Below are 17,641 nucleotides of genomic sequence, written 5' to 3'. Positions count from 1 at the left end.
TTCTGGTTATGTCTTGTGCTGGTGAGACTTGAACTCCTTTAATATTAGAAGACCACTGGACAGTGTGCATTTTGGTAGCACTTTCTCGTGTTGCAGGATCTTGCATTGCATCTTGTCTCTGAAATAGGTTGGGTTTTTTTGACTATGGAATATCACAGCCTTCCCTTTTCTCAGCTGTTACTTCACAGTGCTGGTCTAGCCTCTTTATTCCTGTTTATTTGTATGCTTGGCTTCCTTTTTGTTTTATTTCATTTTGAGACAAAGTAGTCTTTTTCCACTCTAATTGTACTTCCGTTCTCAGGGAAGTAACTTACCCACCCAACCTCTCCAGTCAGAAAGAAGTCCCCATTTTGTGACTGAAAGGAGAGCAGAGACATGGAGATGGTTTATGCCGCTGCACCACTTGAGGAAGAACCAGGCCACTTTCCTAATGGCAAACCAGGGGGTTAAAAGGTTGATGACTGAGTTGGTGTCTGGGGTATCTCACTGAGCAAGTGAGCTAAAATACCAAGAGGTGAGTGTGAAAGCAGAGACTTGGACTTGGATTTGAAGTAATGGATGTTTTTACTTGGAGCAAATAGGATTTAAAAAGCCCCAACATTTTGTTTTCTTGAGAAATGCTGGTGGGTTCTTGATGCAGCTGGTTTACTTGGGTTGAACACTGTACTTCACCAATCTTTCCCATCAAACCTTTAATTTCAGGCATTAAATCAACATATGTTTATGGTTATGTAATTGTGTTTTAGCTAGTCTCTTCACTCTTTTTCACCTTCGTTGTTTGAGCTGAGCTGTGACTGCTACTTTACTGAAAAAAAAGTTGAAAATGTTCAGGAGAAATGGATGTGAAGGTTTTGTTATGCTGCATGCAGATATTACTTTGGTTTTCTCTTAGTGTCAAGCTGGCACATAACATTGCCAAACCTTCCTTGGAAGAGCAGGGGAAATTTCTAATTCTCTTAAGTTCATAGGTCAGGAGGATTTTTTGCGAGGGTTTATGAAAATTAAATGCTTAATATGCAGTTGTCACTGTCATAAAGTATAGTTAGGGTCTATAGTGCAATTCTTAAAGCTGGACATAGAGAATTTTACTGGTCTGTGCTAGAAAAGTTAAAAGAGAATGAAGAAAAGCTACCCTTAAACTGCATGAATAGTTATTTGTAATTTTTATGTGAGATTGCAGTAAATCCGAGGAATGTGTTTTGTAATAATAGGAATCATTGGCAGTGGCTTTGTTTTTTTCAAGAATTTCTTAGCAGTTGTACTTCTTAATTAAAAAAAAAAAACAACCCAAAACCAAACAAAAACCCCCACAAAAACTAGCTGACCTCAGATGATTCAATGCTTTGTGTCTTTCTGCAAATTACTTAATTTGTTTCATTGTTCATTTCTAGAGAACCCACCAAACTCATATGCAAGGTACAAAGTAAACAGGATAAAGTTTTCCTGTTATCTGTGACTACCCACAAAAAACTATTTCCAACTATGTAGGAGAGCAGAGCAAGCAACATTGTCTTTCTTAATAACTTGAAATACCAGTGAGTAAAGATAACCAACAATTTTAAACAGACTGGCAGACCAACTTTGGCATCTAATCTTAACTCTTCGTGAGCATTTGCCAGCCAAATAGTTTAAAATTTATTATGTAATATCACTTCCAAGTTTTGATACTAGTATGCTAATTCTGATGCATGTAGATGAAGGAACTACAGTTCTGAATTGGTTCTATTTTAGCAGTTATACCCTCCATTTGGAGGAGCATGATACTAATGTGAGGGATAGGTAGTTGAACGAAAAAGGTAAGGCACGCTCTTCTCGTCATCACTGTCTGCAAGTGAATGGCACATAGCTGGCCTTTGGGTAGTGTTCCTGGTTGCACAAGTTCTCTTTGGATATTGAAAAACCTCTCTGCCCTTGCTGTCGCAGTGCTGAATCAACACAGAATCAGTGGTCACAGCAGGCTTGCATTTTCTAACCTTTGTGAATTTTGTAATCATGAAGCACTTTTTTCTCATAGTGTCTGCACGATGTTCGCAGACCTTCAAGAGTAGGGACACATTTGGTGAAGGATATGTAATTGATGTTGTATTGTGGAATGGCTTTGAAGTCACTTGGCAGGGTTCTCTGCATAGTGCAAAAAGTTATTTAAGCAAGTCATTCTCTCTTGAGGTGGATTTTGCAGTGATTATTGTGTTCCTCTCAGTGCATTTCAGAGCTGAAGGCAGGGGGTCATGAGGTGCAACTCAGAAAGTATTTTACTTCCCTTCCTCTTGCTTCTCTGTTTCCTCACAAAAATGCCTCATTTTTCTTGTTAAATACATTTTTTTAGAAGGTTACAAAAGGGGAATTTGTGTTTAGAAGGAATTCTTGATGTTAGTTTGCTTTTCCTGGGAACCAACCAGAAACCTGTTTTAATCAAGGCTTCCAGAATTGCTGTCTTCTGGGTGACTGCAGTGTCAGGTGATTAGTGAAATACCCTGTTCTTTTTCATGGGTAGGGTTTTCCATTGTGCCTTGTTCTCTTGAGCGCTTGTGCGGGTCCTTGCTGCCTGACGGCCCTGGGCATGCTCTCACCACTCCCAGAGGTTTCATGTGCAGGTGTGAGCAGTCAGCAGTGACACAGAGTCTGTGAAGAGGTGGCTGATGGCTTAGTGCTGCTACATTTGGTGTGGTGCAGATGTAGAAGTTGAGAAACGTGTTTCTGCTCTAAAACAATTATTTTTTCAGGTTCTGGTCCTGGCTGTAGTTAGTCAAATGGTTGTTTTAAATTTTGTGGTGACATGGATAGTTCTATCCTCCAATTCTTTTTGATCCTGTAGAAACACTTCTGTGCTCATAAAATACTTGAACACCTGTAGAAGTTGTTTGGCATTCCCATGGATTAGCTTGGTGGCAAATCTGTGTGAAAGGTTTACTTCAAGCCTGCTGTTGCAGTGTAACTGGACACAATAAGCTCAGGATAAGTATTTCTTTGGAGTAAGAACCTTTGATACCCAGTAATCTCTCCATTATTACTTGCAAGGAGGTCATCTCCTATAACAATAGTAGGTTTCATCCTTGAGAGAAAACTAGATATGTAATGGTGAATACTGACACCGTAAGGTTCCTCATCACTGCAGAAGATGTCCTTAATGTTATTCACAGGTTGTGTGTTAATGACTGCAGCAACTTGCACTAAGCTAGGCAGGGACAGATGTCACAGCGATGTGATTTCAAGATTTGATGGCTTGAGGCTGCAGATGCTAGTTGGAAATGCCCTTTTTTGAATAATAGGAAATCTCTGCTTTTTCTGTTTGCTTTTATGGTTACTGAAGTATCCCTGTATCCAGCTTGACATATTTCTCAGATAGTGTACATCTCTACCATTTCAGCTTGTGTAGCTGCCATATGCCTGATTCATGTTGTTGATAGTTTTGTTGAGAAGAGCCTAGCCATGGCCACTCATCTCCCTCCTCATTTGGTAGTGGAGAAGTAAGAGGACAGATCTACTCAGTGGAGAGCTGTTGTTTGGAGTAGCAAGGTCTTTAACTCAAAGTAATGTTTAATAATTCTCAGCTTGCTGCATAACCTAGGTGCCTGTGCAGAGCTGTGGGATCACTCTTGGGTCTTGTTTTGGTTTCTCTCCTCCCAGTCTAGTCTACCCCTGTGTTGGTGCCCAGCATCTTGGTGTCTCTGGTCTCACGTGCATGGCCTGTCCTTTCTCTCAGGGCTGTGTGCCGGCCTTACTGCCCAGCTCACCTCAGCTCTCCCCTGTACTTCTGCTCTATGTCATACTGGTTTTCCCGTTCATGTTACAAGCTGCTTTGTGTCCAGCCAGAGTCCTGTTTTTCTTTTCTCAGTGTGCTGTTCCAAGAGATGCGTGGAGGTGTCACCATACCTCCTGCTGCAGAAGGGGAGAGCTTCCATTCCCCTCCCTGGCTCTCCACATCCATCCCCTGCTTTGCAGCAGCTCTGGGTGCTCATCAGACCCTTCATGTGAGCCAGCTTAATAAGTTTAAATGACATCAAATTGTGTGAGCAGAATAGTTTTCTTTGAAGAAAATGACTTGAAATGGGCTTGTGGAAGAAAGGCCAGACATGTGAGACATTAGGGAGGAAGACAGTGCAGCGAGGATCAGGGAAGCAGCAGGAGATGTGAGGACCCCTCCACCCACTACATCCCTTCTGGGAAATTTTTTTTAGGGGTCTGTTCCCTTAGGGACTATCTTGGTGATGCTGCTGGTGTGAGAGAGATTGGCACCCGGAGCTGCTCCTCCCTGGTGTGGATTCAAAGTGAATGTATTACCAGAGCTTCAGAAGGTAAAATTTGGAATTGCCAACATCCCCCTGAGCCAACATGTTCTGTGGTTCCTCTATCTGCTCTCTTCCCAAAGCTTTCTTTTGGCCAGACTGTTTTTATGGCAATGAAAAGAACAAATCTGGGGGAAAAAGCTGCATTCCTAACACATTTCAAGTCTGTGCTAAAATAACCAGGGAACAAATTTCCTCAAATAAACATTATTTGGAATTTTTATATAGATGGTTATGTATTTTTTCCCAGCCATTGGTCTTGGAAAGAGCTCAATGCATAATTTTTTTATTTGAGCTTCAGGCAGATGGTATCTGATACGTAAGGCCAGGCTGTGAGGTATATGGAAGCAAAATCTTTATCATGAGGAGTTTTAATAGTGGGTAATGCTTTTATTCCCAACTGTAACAACTGAAAGAGCTGACAAGCAGCATTTTAATTATTTCAGTCTTTTTTTCAATTCCACTAAAAAACGACCAAACATTTTTATTTAGATACTAATAGATTGTGTAAAGTAGGATTTAAAAATTTTTGTATGCAGTCCATTGGGAGAAAAACTGACTGAACATTGAGTGTACCATGTAACTTTTCATGGCAATGAGTGGGTTTTAATGTCTGGGAGGCAATCAGAATTGTATATATGAGAAAGAGCAAATGTATTAATAAATTGGGATTTAGTACGCAATATTATGGCACAATCTACATATATAGTAAGTGACATAAAAAGGAGTAGCAATTTCCTAATAGAAAAGGATTTTTTTAAAAATAAAGTTTTCAGTCATAAACTTCTCTGGGGTAAGTTTGTGTTGTTCTCTCTCCCTATTAACACTTCTGAAATAGTTTACATGCAACTGTAGTTTACTCTTGGACAATGTGAAGGGGACTTGTAGTAACATTCCCCTTGTTTTTATTAACCTTAACCAGGAATGAATGCAGAAGCTGTAACCTGTGATTGGCAGGAGGGAGGTGGCTGTGCCTGGCCCTGGGAGCCTGTCAGGAGGTCTGAAAGCACTCCAGTGCTGAGATGATCAGGGGGCTGTTATCCACTCCTCAGTCACTTGTTGCCTGGGAGACAAATGTAATCCAGGGATTTATTTTTTTTTTTGACCCTTCCTTGCTGGTTTTTGATTGGAGTCACTTTTGACTTCTGGCATGAAGGAGGTAGTGAAGCAGCACACCAAGTGTCATAAGATGGAAATTAATCACTAACCGATGGGTCTGAGCGCCAGTGATTTCCTTTCCTGTGATTGCTGTGTGTATGGGAAGACTAATGACAAATCTAAACAGAGAGCTAATGAAGCTCTTCATGCCTCCCAACAGTCAAGAAGGATTCTTAACTGGATGACCCTTAAGCTTTCTTTTTATTCCTGCTCTCTTACATGATTGTAGAAAAACAAAAATAAGTGTCTTAAAAGAGAACTTTGCATGGTTGGTGAGCTTTGCCTTAAACTGCATTTGGTTTTGCTGGTATATTATAAGTCAGCTCAGTTGCAGTGAAAATATAGCAAATCTGCCTTCCCAGTGATTTTTTTTAACATGGAGTGTAGTTATTCTCAATACTTTTTGTGAGAGAGAGTTACAGTTTTTCAGTGAGATTATTTTTGGCTTTTGCAAGAATACAGGCAAGCCAAACAAATTTATCTTAACTGTAATGAAAGGTTTTGAAGTTACTCTTCAGTAGTGACATCATATTATAAGGCCCTCAGCTTAAACTAACTCTGATGGTTTTGGGGAGTAATCTCTTCCAGGTACATGAAAAGTCTGTCTTGGAAGTAAATAAAAAACCAGAGAAGTTTGGAAACAATATGTTGTGTTCCAGTAAGTACAAGTAAGGTAGATGGTATTTAAGTGTAGCTTTTTTTTTTTCCCCAGCTTATCCCATGCTGTAAGAAGTAAGGAATCCAATGAAGGTTTTCTCCTGAAAAAACATTTCTAGTTTTGCACATTGCTTGCTTAAAAGGAAATTTTATGTTCTTCGTCTGGCTCTTGGATGGAGCATGGAAGTGGAATTTGGGAGGTTTGGATTCTATTTTTGACTCTGTCCTTTGCCTAAAAAAGTCACTTACTAGGCTTATCGTGTCAAGTGTCTGGCTCATTGTGTCATATTTAAGAAGGCTAAGCCTAACAACCTTCTTTTGCAAACTGGTTTGAGATGTGTGGTGCACAGCTTCCACCACTGACACCAGCAATGGATCTTTCAGTCACCAGCTGTAGTGCTTTACTGAGATGAGAGCCCAAGAGTCTCTCTCTAGCCTTTTGAATCTGGATCTCTGGCTATGCAAGGGCCTTGCTTCACTTCAAGAGCTGGAAGATGTCTTCCCTTAGACTCTTCTGTGGCCTTGTGGTAGAGCACCCCTGGGAAGTAACGGGGGAGATGGGCTTGAACCCTGCCATCCTGAAGGGGCTTGGCCCCAAGTTTCTGCTCCCCCAGAGCAGCATGCAGAGAATGGTTTCTTCATCCCCTCCAACAGCCATGCTTGTTTCTGGAAGAAAGCTGTTACAGATCCTGTGGGTTGTGCCAGCCCCTCTACTTTTCTTTGGAGACAAGTTTCACATGGTGCTGTGAACTTCCTAGGTGCACCCACACAGCCATCCAGTGGCATTGGGGAAGATTTTTCTCTTCCATTTATTTGTTTTTGTGGAGAATTTCTTGCAGATTTGCTCTCTTTGTAAGCTTGGAAGGAGGTCTGTAAGCACTTAGCATGTTGCAATGCACTGTGTATCCTAAAGCTGTTTTGTGAGGCAGAGGAGCAGTTAGGAGGTTGTAGGGCAAAGATGGTAAGTTTTTGAAGGAAACAAGTGTCTGTTCTTGGTCTTCCTTATGGCTTAAGAAAGTTATATCCCACTTCTGGTGTGATTTTGTGTGTGTGTCTGTGTGTGTTTGTTCTTTAACATGTGAACTGAGAGCCTTGTTCCACTGATAGAAGTTAGAGCTGAGAAAAGGGATGATCCTGGATTGAAAAGTGGCAAGAGGTGGTAATGCAGCCTCCCCCACCTGTCCCAGAAAACATCATCATTTACCATAAAATCTTATCATAATGCCTTGAGAGCTGCCAGTGGAGTTCAGTCAACAATTAGGATTGGTGGGTTTTTTTTATTATGCTCAAGCAGACCAAGGTTCCTCCTGAGCTATCATTCTGTGTGCTTTCATAGTGAAGCTGAGGGAAAGTTGTTTTCATGTGTTTGAGAACTCACACAAAACAATTCAAAATATCCTCTCAGCCTGACCTCTGATGGGATTGAGACAAGATCTGAAATTTCAATGCTTGTAACTGCAGAATAAATACTGAATTTTAGTTTAGTCTTTGCCTGACAGATTGACCGCTTGTGTTGCTCTGTGTGTCCAGAAAGGGTAACTACAGTTACTGTTGTTTTAGCCAATCACAATTTCACAACACCCTTAAATGGTTATGGGCTTTTTTTTTTTTGGTTGGTTGGTTTGTTTTGGGTTTTTGGGGTATTTTTTTCCCCTCAGGGGAGAAAAGATGATTAATTTCCTCTTGTAGTATAATGGCATTGATGTCCTGTGGGTTGAAGGATAAAGTCCTTTTATTTTTAAAACAGTTGCTGGGGTGTTTAACCCCTTCCTCCTTAGCCTTGTTTCTTGTTAGTATAACAGCAAAAGGAAAAGAAAATCACTTCCAAAAAGAAGATACTTTTCTTCAAAGTTTCCATTTAACAGTTAAACTGTAGCTTCTTATTTTTCCAGTATGGGGTGATGGGGAAATTGCCAGATATTAATAAATCATATTCAGTAGTAACAAGAGAGAGGGGGGAAAAGAGCAGCCAAACATTCATTCTTACTTTTTCCCCCCTCAGAAGTGTGATTTAAATCATACAGTTACAATACATTATTAATGGAGCGATAATCTCTGGCAAGCAAACTATGTTCACTTCTGTCAGACAAAAAACCCAAACCCACTGCTTCTACCGACAAATACTGCTAAATAAATAAGGCTGTGCCATTAGATCAAATATTTGATCTTTTTTTTAATTCTTTTTTCTTTGCAGAGTATTGGAAAGGGGTCCTTGTGGTGTATAGACCCAGAATATAGACAAAATCTTATTCAGGCTTTGAAAAAGACACCCTATCACCCATATTCGCATGTGTTCAATACACCTCCCACATCTCCTCAGGCATATCAAAGGTAAGAACTAGATGCTTTTTATGACTCTAAATGTTTTCATGCAGTGTGGTGTGTGTAAGACGTTCAATGTAATTAAGTGATGCAGTTTGGAACTGGGCTAGTGAAGAAAGCCCAGGAGCGCTGGCAGCAACCTGGCCTTATGTCCAGGACACCATACTGCCATGTCCCTGCCTGGCATCAGTGAGATCCCCCAGCAGAGCCTGCAGTCTTCCTGCCAGAGCCACAGAGCCGCTTGGCAAAGAATACGTGAAATTAAAGTGCATATAAGCAAATGGAGGGCACCGAAGTGGCCACTTTTCCCTTTTCTGAAAACACAGTACCCTCACTCAGCGGAGATGGGCTTGTTCTTTTCTCCCAAGAGAAGTACGTGGCTGGTGTTGCTTATGCAGGTGGGAGGTGTCCAGGTGAGCCCTGTACCCAGATGTCATGACCAGCCCTTGTGTGATGGGCACCAGTGCTGGCTCTTGGAATCAGCCTGGATTCCCTGCCTTGCTTCAGTGAAACAGACATGAGGTGGGTTTTTTCCCCTTGTTTTGCACTTTGTGATCTGGCTTTCATGACAAACGTTTTCAAAGAGAGAGAATCTATGACTGCCATCCGCCAAGTGAGAAGGCAAGCACTGGGCTTTGGCAGAACTGCTTTCTCCTCGCTGCTAATATGGAAATTCTTTGCTTCACTTTTTCCAAGCGTTGGCAGGGTGTCACGGCCGGGACAGGAATGCTGCTCGTGGCCCGTTGTTGCACCTTCCCCTCAGGATAGGGATGGTGTCGGGGGCCAGCTGCAGCAGGGCCCGCAGCAGCGCCGGGACTGAGCGGTGACGCAGACGGCTCTCGTGGCGTCTGAGGTGTGGGGGGTTTTGTTTGTTTGTTTGTTTTAATTATTGTTTTTTCCGCGTTATCCTTGAGGCTGGCGGCCGGGCAGGGCAGCGGCCGGGCAGGGCGGCGTGATGGTCGCCGTGGCGACGGAGCATCTCCCCGGCAACGCGCGGACCGGGCCGGCGCTGTCGCGTCACGAGGCCGCCGGGGCCCGGCCGCGCCGTTGCCGCGGTAACGAGTAATCCCGGCACGGCGCTGGGAATGGGGACCCGGAGCCGGCTGCTGTGTCGCGGGGATCCCCCGCCTTGCCGGGGGTTCCTCTGGTCTGAAACCGGGGGTGGCGGGGCTGGGGGGTCCCGAAGCGGCGACCCGGCTGTCCTGCATGTCCCATGGGCCACTGGGGAAACACTGTCCCTAGCACCACCTGTGGAAGTACCCCCACTACTGTGCTCTGCAGAAGGACAGATAAATAATTGAAGTAGTGGATTAAAATCGTAATTTGTGCATTTGAACAAAGCATGTTCCCTGAGCCTTGCTTTATCGTTACTGCTGCCTTTTTAAGAGTATTTTAATTGCTCATACAGATTTATTGAGAGATTGCCATATCAAGTAGAAGTGTAATGCACATCTGACATAGAAATGGAGGGATTTTGATCTCTTCTAATCCCCACAAACAAAAAAATCCAGCAAACACATGCAGGTAAAAGCCAGAGGATCTCCCATTTTTTTATGGTTGAAGCAACTGTTGATTCAATGGGCTGGATTTGCCAGAACCACTGTGCAGTCTGCTGGCAGATGTTGCTGGCAGGAGCTTTTTCAGGTTATGTTGAAGGAAGCAATGCAGCAGCGCTGCTGTGAGCAATGCTTGCAGGGATGAGCCCTTGGAGACACCCTGGCTGGATGTCAGGGAGCCCATAGTGGTGCAGCTGCCCTGTGTCCTGCACAGCCATGTTCCCGCTGCTCTGTCTTCATCCTGTGCAGCCTTGGCCCGCTGCCACTCTGTCTTTGCTCTGTGGGGCAAAGGATGCCTGCAGAGTTGCAGACCTTGGGTAAAACTCATGCTGCCCTCTTCCAGTGGATTGGGTGTCCAGAACCTCATGGCCTGTTTTCATGAGTGGGAGAGGTGTACTGGAAGGTGATGGACAGCCTGGGATTTAAGAAAGTGTTTTGAAAGACTGCCTGCTTTCACCAATGCCCATTTGTAGCTGGACAAATGGCAAAGCTGTCTTCTGAGCGAGGGAGAAGGAGTGGGCTAGCAAAAGTCCCAAAACTGAAAGGGAAACTTCCTCTCCTTGGAAACCATGGAATGTCAGAGCTACTGCTACACTGCTTATGCTGTCAAGTGGTTTGGAATCTTTCTTGTAATGACTGCATCATAAAACAAAGAGCTTGCGTGACTGCAAGAGTAAATACCTTTTAAACACAGGTATTGTGTTTCAACGGAGGCCGGGTTTTTGTATGAAGAAACTGTGGATTTGCCGTTACTTTTAGTTGACTACCTTTCAGCATTTCCACTGTTAAATAAAACTCAGTCTTCACATAGTATTCTAAAATAGTTATTTATTCATTCTTGTACTAATGTCTGGTGAAATATCAACATGAAGCTGGTCTAGGCTATCAGTGAATTTTGAATTAAGTCTGAATTGGCAGTTACATGGTATTTTTTTGAATATATTTCCAGTATATTCAGAAGGAGTTTAACATTCCATGTGCGTTTGAAAAAAACCCCAGTAATCTGATGTGTGATTGCTTTCTCATGTGTACAAAGACTTCAGTAAGAGTAGAAAATGTAAATCCAGTCCACCATAGTCAGATCTCCAGAGCAATAAATTGTCATAGTAACGAATTCCAAGGGAAATATTTCTGATGGTGAGGACAATACATATAGAAAAAATCCTTGGATGGCAGGGGTTTTGCTGTCCATCCATCTTACGTAACGGAAGCCCACAACTAAGAGAAACTGTCGCCTGATATTAATGAAATATATCTGGAATCAGATAATTTGCTAGTATTACTTCTGCCTCTAGGAATGGGATTAATTAGAGGAATTACAAGATTTATAAGGGTCAGTTGTTGCGATTCCAGGGGGGCAAATTGACCTATTGCTTGTCTTTATCAAATGTTTTAAAAGAATAAAGATGCACAAGTGAATCACGTGTTCTGTTTAGTATCTGCGTAAGCAGCTTAGGGTTGAATTGAGCACAGAGTGGAGGCATGCATTATAAAAATATCCCAGGCAAGATGATCACCAAACACACAAATTCTCCTTTTCTGAGCAGAGTTAATTACATCAGATAATTTAGCTTCTTGCATAAGCATAAAAGGGTGGACCTTTTATGAAAGAGTTTTATGATGTGAACCCACATGTTTAGATGGCTGGGTCAGTTTATACCAGTATCATTTGAGATAAAACATAACTCCAACCAGGATATCTGGATTGCATTGGGTTCCGTGTATAGAAGACCATAGTTTCTGGGAAAAAGGCAGCCTTGCTGTGTTTGTGCATGAGAAGGAACTTCAGACTTCACTTGTGTGAATTGCTACTGCAATTTAGGGCAAAGATTATCTGTAAGCTGGAAGAAGAGAAGAAGAATATAGCAAATTGAATTATTTAATTTTAATTGGTTTGGATGTGTATTCTTAAAAAACAACACTCATGCCAAAAAACAAACAAAACCTTGGATTTTTGTCTGGTTCTTCTGATTGAAGTGTATGTCATGAAGCGCAATTTATGATAAATTTCGAGAGTGAACTAACGGTGATATACATGGTTATTAAAAAAACCCTTTCTCCTTGGTGCGCAAAAATAGTACTTTAGTCTAATGTGTTTCTTTTTAAATATTTACAATTGTGTTGGCAATAGCAACCTTGAAATATTTGTAGACACAAACTTGGTTAAGTAAATATACAAGTCAGTGCCCGATATTTCATTTATATGTTTTATTTTCAGTTTCCTGACTGTAACTGAAGCGTGGGTTGGATTTTCTCTTCCAGTAGCACTTAGAGGGGATCTTGGAATGGATTTTTCTCTGGCTGTATTACATGGGCCTATTTCTCAATTCTGTTTCTCTTTCTGCTGCTGAAAAGTATCAGAAAATGTAATCTAAAATAACAGAAATTATTAGTTTCACTGAGTGATAAAAAATATTTGAAGATTAGGATGACCACCCAGGAGTATTCTAGATCCCTTTATAGACTTGTGGATAATCATTTCATGGCTTTTCATTTTTTTCCAGAGTTTTCTGTTAATTGTAATTTGTTAGAGCAGTGGCAAATGTTGACACATCTGCCCTATAACTGATGCAATTGCTAACATGCCCAAGATAGAAATTGAAGAAGTGTTTCTTTTGTGTGCTGCCCCCCCAGCCTACCTGTTCATAAAGGCTTCATTGAGTTCCTCATTAGTTTGCTCCTTCCCATTGGAACAACTCCTTAGGTGAGCTTGGTTCTGCTTCAGGAAGAATTGAGACCCCAGATAGTCCTGAACTAGATTTGTGCTTGACTTCGGACATGAAGTCCACCTGTGCACATCAGAGCACTTCTATCAGAAAAATGCCTCCTTTGGCGTGCATCACTGCATTTCAGCTGGGCTGCCCTCTGTAGAGAGGGCTTGAGCCTTGCAGGGCTGAAACCGATGGGAAAACGTGTAGCAAGAACTCACCTGCAGCATGGTTTTGGTTCTTGGAGGGCAGTCGGTGTATGTGGCATCTACTGGTGGTTGGTGGAGTGGATGCTGTAGAGCCATCCTGCTGCACTGCTGGTCTCCCGGCCAGTCCTGCAGCCTTGGCGATGGGGGGGAAACAGACCCCACAAGGAGTCAGCAGAAAACCACTTCTGCTGCTTGTGTAGTCACTTCCCAGAACAGTATTTCATTTAAATGTGCATGGCTTCGTCGTCTGGTTTTCCATTCCCCTTCCCCTGTTGAAGTGTAGGTACAGGGGTGGGCCAATGGATCGCAGAGAGCCTGCAGGTATGTGAGTGACTACATGTCTTATGAAACATTGCTAGCCTGGAATTTAAAACATTTAAAGTGGCTTCTGTTTTATCAAATTTAGTGTCTCTTATCGCTATTTCTTTTTGCTGCTGCTGGGTTCCAAAAAAATACCATAAGCTCTTTCAACATTCTTCACTTCTCCAGTGTCTTGTCTTTTAATATCTCTTTCTGACAAAAATATTCTTTTTCTGGAGACAGAGATTAAGAAAAGTGGACTTTATTATTAGGGTTAGGGTTAGGGTTTTGAGATTTATTCATAGAGGCACAATGAAAAATTCATGAAACTTGGTGGCTAAAGCTGTATTCCTGAAAATCCAAGATTCACAAATCACTGTGAGAAAGTGATGGCCATCACTGTGAGCCCTGTGGTAAATGGCAAAAGAGGTGGCCTGGGCACACTTACATTTGCATTTTGCCTATTTTGAGATTGAAGACACACAGTCTTAGCACTGTCAGTCCTGGCTTTCTGCTTCCATCTCAGCAGTATGAGCCCTCCCACGTGCAGTGAGGAGGGTGAGGGGCAGTCCTGTGGCAGGAGCTCCCAGGCAGTGCCTGTGCGGGGCCCTCGCTGCACCCCCACCCCAGGTCCCCCATGCCCCCTGCACACTGCTGCAGCAAAACCTCCTCCAACAGTCACTGCCACATGCTGTCGGGATTAGGTTTGCATACAGCCCCCTCAGGTTGGGGAACGCTGAAGATGTTGCAGGGATGTGAAACAGACACGTGTTCCCCGCGGAGGGCAGCTCTTGGCTGCTGAGGAAACTGCTGTTGCTGGAACAACTGCTTCAAATATTTGCAGGTTTGGTTTTACTGTCTCAAGCTTCTACCTTTCACAGTTGTTTATTGAAGCTAAACCTGCATCAGTCAATAGTTCTAGGTTATCATACTGGGCAAATTATAAGCATTCTTCCTATCTGTACACTTTATAAGTTGAGATCAGAAATTATCTTCTATGGCCATTTAGTGAAGCTGGTGAAACGATCTTTACCCGTTGGCTGAAAGACTCTGCAGGGTGTCTCACTGCAAGAAAGAACTTAGAAAAGGAATTAGTTGGTTGTCCTTTACAGTCTGGAAACACAGATTTAATTCTGTATTATTGTTTTTGCTTTCAATAGGAAATGAAGCTGACCATAGAGCAGTCTACGAGTAATTTGTGTGCATGTTACAGCCACTTTATCAAGATTGACCTAGATATTTTACTTCCTGGGCAGAGTAAGAATGAGTTTTCTTCTCTTGGTGTGCTGTTAAGGTGGAGTCTTTGGGGAATTTTTGTTTTGATATTTTTGTAGTTCAGAGGTCTCAGAGAACACAAGTTCTTCCAAAATGTGCCCTCTGCCACCATCGCATGTCTTGATTTGAAGAGCATCTATACTTTGGAATTATGCAGCTTTATTTCTGTTTTCTGGCAAGTTGGAGAATATTGGTTCAGTTTGGTGCCAGGTATAAATAGCAAAGGAAAAAAAGAACTTTTGCTTGAGTGAATGCACTGATAAGTGCATATATATTTGAGGATTTGCCAGTCCAGGACTTGGTTTCTGACATATTCTTATCAGCTCTCTAGCCATTAGACTTCTATGACAGAGGAAGTATCCCATTGAGCATAGTTTCAGAAAACAAAACAGATTGACTCTTAGCTTTTAAAAGGTGCTTATTTTTAGTACTTTATAATATGAGGGAGGTGTAGGGGACAAAGATAAGTTGGGAAAGGTGGCTACAGATCCTGGACAGAAAAAGAAGAGCAGAAAGTCTGAGTCTATAATCTCTTTCACACAGCAGTTTCATGCATCCTTTCTGCAGCATCCTTGTGCTCGGCAGGAATGGCTGATGGAAATACTGATAACCCTCTAATCACATCTCCATTCCTCTCAAAATTAGTTAAATGCTTCTGAGCCTTCTCAGCTGAGATGTTTTCAATTCTTTCTCATTCATACCCACTAAATAGAAAAATGTCATTTCCCATTTCCCAAATACATGAAGATTTGGTTGAGTCTTTGTTTTGTCTTCACGTTTGTAGACTTTTGATAAAATACTTCAAAGCAACATTCTTAGCCTTTCATGTTTCTCTAGATGCCAGGCAAACACCAGGTCTTTGCTTCATGTTGTTATTTTTCATAGTTCCATTTGTTGAACAGTCTTCCCAGTTACTTGGCTTCTTAGACTCTTTTTCTCCTCCTCTGTGCCTTCTGTAGATAAATATAGCCTTATTCCAAAGATAACTTGGAATGGTACCATAGATATTTCCACTCAGTCCATGGGAAAAGGAAAGTCTAGGGATATGTTTTGAAATTTTTGTTACTTTGTAAAACCTTCTCTAGCCCTGGGTATTTCCCTGTGAAAATTGTCAAGTGACCTCATTGACTTAGTTGCTGTCTTCAGAAACTTGAAGCATGTGAGTGCTGTTCTTCTGAGACTGTCTTCTGCAGCTCTTCATCTGTCTTTTCTGTCCCAGAGTGTGTGCTGTGTGTTGAGAGCACAGGTTGCGCAGTGCGTGCATCGCATGGTGTAGCAAAAAGAGAGCCTGGGGGGCACCTCTCCTTTGGCTGCTTGGCAGTGTGAGTCCATCTCTCACCCTTCGTCCCATTAATAACCATTGCATCGCTGTAACAACTGCAGCAGTTGTGTGGGTGGGGAAGCCTGTGCATTGTTTAACAACAGTTCACTCAAGTTTTAGTAGTTGAAAATGAAGGCTCAGGAACGAGGATTTGTGTGATGAACGGTGGCTTTCGTGAACATTGTGTTTGCTAATCATATAATATTACCGTAGTGGAAATCATTTGACTTTTGCGTTTGAAAACAAACTCATGAAGCTTGGGAAGCTGCAAATAGTATCATAGTATGTCACATTTTACTGCTGTTGGATTAAGAAAAGGTTTTTTTTATTTCCAGAACTCAAGTTAAATTTTTAAATTTAGTTTTAATTACTCTCTTTTTTTTTCTTCTAGATTTTATTCACTGCTCTATTATCTATTGGACCTTTCTTTGCTTTAGTGCCTGTATAAAGAAAGATTGACAGGGAAGGTCACCTTATTTTTAGTTCTGTTGTAAGACTGACATTCATAGAGCAGTGTCTAGTGTCATATTAATAGTAATAAACATTCTGTGAATAAAAATTGTTTTGATAAATTGAGAATCTTTCAAAGGTAGGTAAGGGTTGGCTTAATATTTGTTTAAACAACAGTAAAGTGCATTGACTATTTCCAAGAATTTTAGCTCTATCTTAAACAAAAACCTGCATGGACCTTTCATCCTTTCACCTAGCATTTGAATATATATTAGGTACCAGTGAACATGTTTTAACACTGGCAGCTGTTGCAGTTTATGCAAAACTCCCAATATTTGTGTAACCAATTTGTTCCATATGCAAAATCCCACTGAGAATATCAGTTCTGCCACAGGCTCAGAGGCTTTGGCGAAGGGAAGAGGCCAAGCAGACTTGCTTGGCAGCTTCTCATTGTCTTGTGACAGTCCACTAGAGTCCAAGAGTTGGAGGAACTGACTGCAGGTGACCCATCTTCTCCCCAGGTCATAACAGAAGGTGACAGATAGACCATAAAAATGCTGATTGTCCATAGAGAAATATCCTTGGAGATGAGCATGGCTAGTGAGAATCAATTCCTCTTCTCTCTGCGTGACGTTAGTGGGAAGCAGAATGTGAGAGGGACAGGTTTTGTTGCTGCTCCCGATGTGGCTGTGGAAAATCCTAACAACGTGGGTCCAGGTGATCGAGGTGGCCCTTCTGGTCTTGCATTACCCATCACAAGTGCAAAACTGAGCTGGATAGTGAACCTTCAGCCTGGGCTCTGGGTTGGCCGGCAGAGAGTTGGAAGACCTTGAACTTAAGGGGAAGGTAGACTGACCTTCAGACCTTGCAGACTGACCAGCTGGTCTTTGACCTGAACAAAATCCTCTGATTTCCTTATCTTCCGGTCATAGGGGGCACCTGCATGCTGAGCAGGGCTTGCCCCAGTAGTGTTTCCAATTATTTTATACATATAGTTAAAAGAAAATTGTAATTGCATTTCCTAGGTGTCTCCATAATCTCTGCCTGTATATCTGACCCAGTATTTCTCAAAGTATCAATCAGTCTTTCTGTAAATTATTTTTTTTTTAAGCACAGATGTCCTATTTCTTTAGTAACAGTGTGTTTTCAGATAAAAAGCTTGAAACAAGTTTCAGTGGATTAGTCTTTTTGAATATTTATTAGGCAATTCACTTTTTCTGGGGTACTTAGAATATCCCAGCATATAGATGTGTATATATACAGGATGCTGTATGGTGGTAGTGTAGTAACTCTCTCTTCAGTTTGGTATGCTTCATGGGGAATTCAGGTTTTTTAAGCTGTTTGTTTGAATAAAGTAATTTTTGGCATAATTTTTTTGTTAGTGTTTGAATGCTTGAAT

The 17,641-nt window shown here is 41.9% G+C and overlaps 1 protein-coding gene across 6 annotated transcripts in view; it reads left to right on the top strand.

Moving 5' to 3' along the window:
• The window catches only part of FOXN3 (forkhead box N3), a 135,470-nt gene that overhangs the window by 20,940 nt on the left and 96,889 nt on the right, over positions 1-17,641 (top strand). For all 6 annotated transcript variants that reach the window (XM_027673267.1, XM_027673260.1, XM_027673275.1 and 3 more), the window contains one exon: positions 8,296-8,432. In XM_027673267.1, the coding sequence (XP_027529068.1) occupies positions 8,296-8,432 (137 nt within the window). The remainder of the gene's footprint in view (positions 1-8,295; positions 8,433-17,641) is intronic.

Source organism: Neopelma chrysocephalum, unplaced genomic scaffold, assembly GCF_003984885.1.
Source record: "Neopelma chrysocephalum unplaced genomic scaffold, ASM398488v2 Primary Assembly neopelma1_24, whole genome shotgun sequence".
Taxonomy (NCBI): domain Eukaryota; kingdom Metazoa; phylum Chordata; class Aves; order Passeriformes; family Pipridae; genus Neopelma; species Neopelma chrysocephalum.
The sequence above is the reverse complement of the archived record's forward strand: the minus strand, read 5'-3'. Positions and strand labels throughout refer to the sequence as shown.